Source organism: Propithecus coquereli, unplaced genomic scaffold, assembly GCF_000956105.1.
Source record: "Propithecus coquereli isolate 6110/MARCELLA unplaced genomic scaffold, Pcoq_1.0 Scaffold487, whole genome shotgun sequence".
Taxonomy (NCBI): Eukaryota; Metazoa; Chordata; class Mammalia; order Primates; family Indriidae; genus Propithecus; species Propithecus coquereli.
The window spans coordinates 712,162-713,146 of NW_012150696.1; the positions used below are offsets into that span (position 1 = coordinate 712,162).

At 42.1% G+C, this 985-nt stretch overlaps 1 protein-coding gene across 1 annotated transcript in view; it reads right to left on the reverse strand.

The window, feature by feature from the left end:
* The window catches only part of MANSC1 (MANSC domain containing 1), a 20,730-nt gene that overhangs the window by 6,208 nt on the left and 13,537 nt on the right, over positions 1-985 (reverse strand). The window contains exon 2 of the mRNA XM_012655806.1: positions 264-404. Within this exon, the coding sequence (XP_012511260.1) occupies positions 264-404 (141 nt within the window). The remainder of the gene's footprint in view (positions 1-263; positions 405-985) is intronic.

A 985-nucleotide genomic window follows, 5' to 3' on the forward strand; every position in this document is an offset into this window, starting at 1 on the left:
AAAAAAAAAAAAAAAAAAAGTCTATGTGCCTATTATCCTATGGAGGGAAAAACAGAGACAAAACAGAATACCATCATGCTTTTCATTGGGAAGTAGATTTTGGTTTAATAAATTGAATTTCAAATCATGAGATTTTCTGGCATGTCTCAATATTTGCAATCCTTTCTGGTAGTTTTATTTAGACTCTTGTAGAAAATCTTTCACATAAACCATATCCTTAAATACTTCCAATTACAAAAGAAAATGAGCAATGCTTTTATTACCTCTAATTATCCTGTAACTCATAAGTCCTTTTGCTGGTTTCAGTGGACAGGCTTCCTCACTGGGACAGAAAAATAGGTAGCAGTTGGGTTGTCCAGTTGTTTTTCGAGTGTCGAAGATCATCAAGTTACATGCTTTGTCCCCTGCAATGAAAGGTTTTATAAGTATGATTTTGAAATTGGATTGTCTAAAGAGTAGCGCAAGCAGGAAGAACTACATTTACCCTGGTGTCCAACACAAACACCTTTGTTCATTTTGCTTGCTTGCTTGCTGACCACTGAGTCACTTCCTTTTCCTTAGTTTAGTCGCTTACAGCAATTTACAAAGATACTGGGTTTAAAAATCTGAGTTAAGGTCAGGTGCAGTAGCTCATGCCTATAATCCTAGCACTTTGGGAGGCCAAGGAGGGAGGATCACCTGAGGGCAGGAGTTCACAACTAACCTGAGCAACATAGCAAGGCTCTATCTCTACAAAAAAATAGAAAAATTAGCCAGGTTTGGTGGTGTGCATCTGTAGCCCCAGCTACTCAGGAGGCTGAGGCAGGAGGATTGCTTGAGCCCAGGAGTTTGAGGTTGGCAGTGAGCTACACTGATGTCACTGCACTCTAGACCAGGCATCAGAACAAGACCTTGGGCCGGGCGCGGTGGCTCACGCCTGTAATCCTAGCACTCTGGGAGGCCGAGGCGGGTGGATTGTTTGAGCTCAGGAGTTCGAGACCAGCCT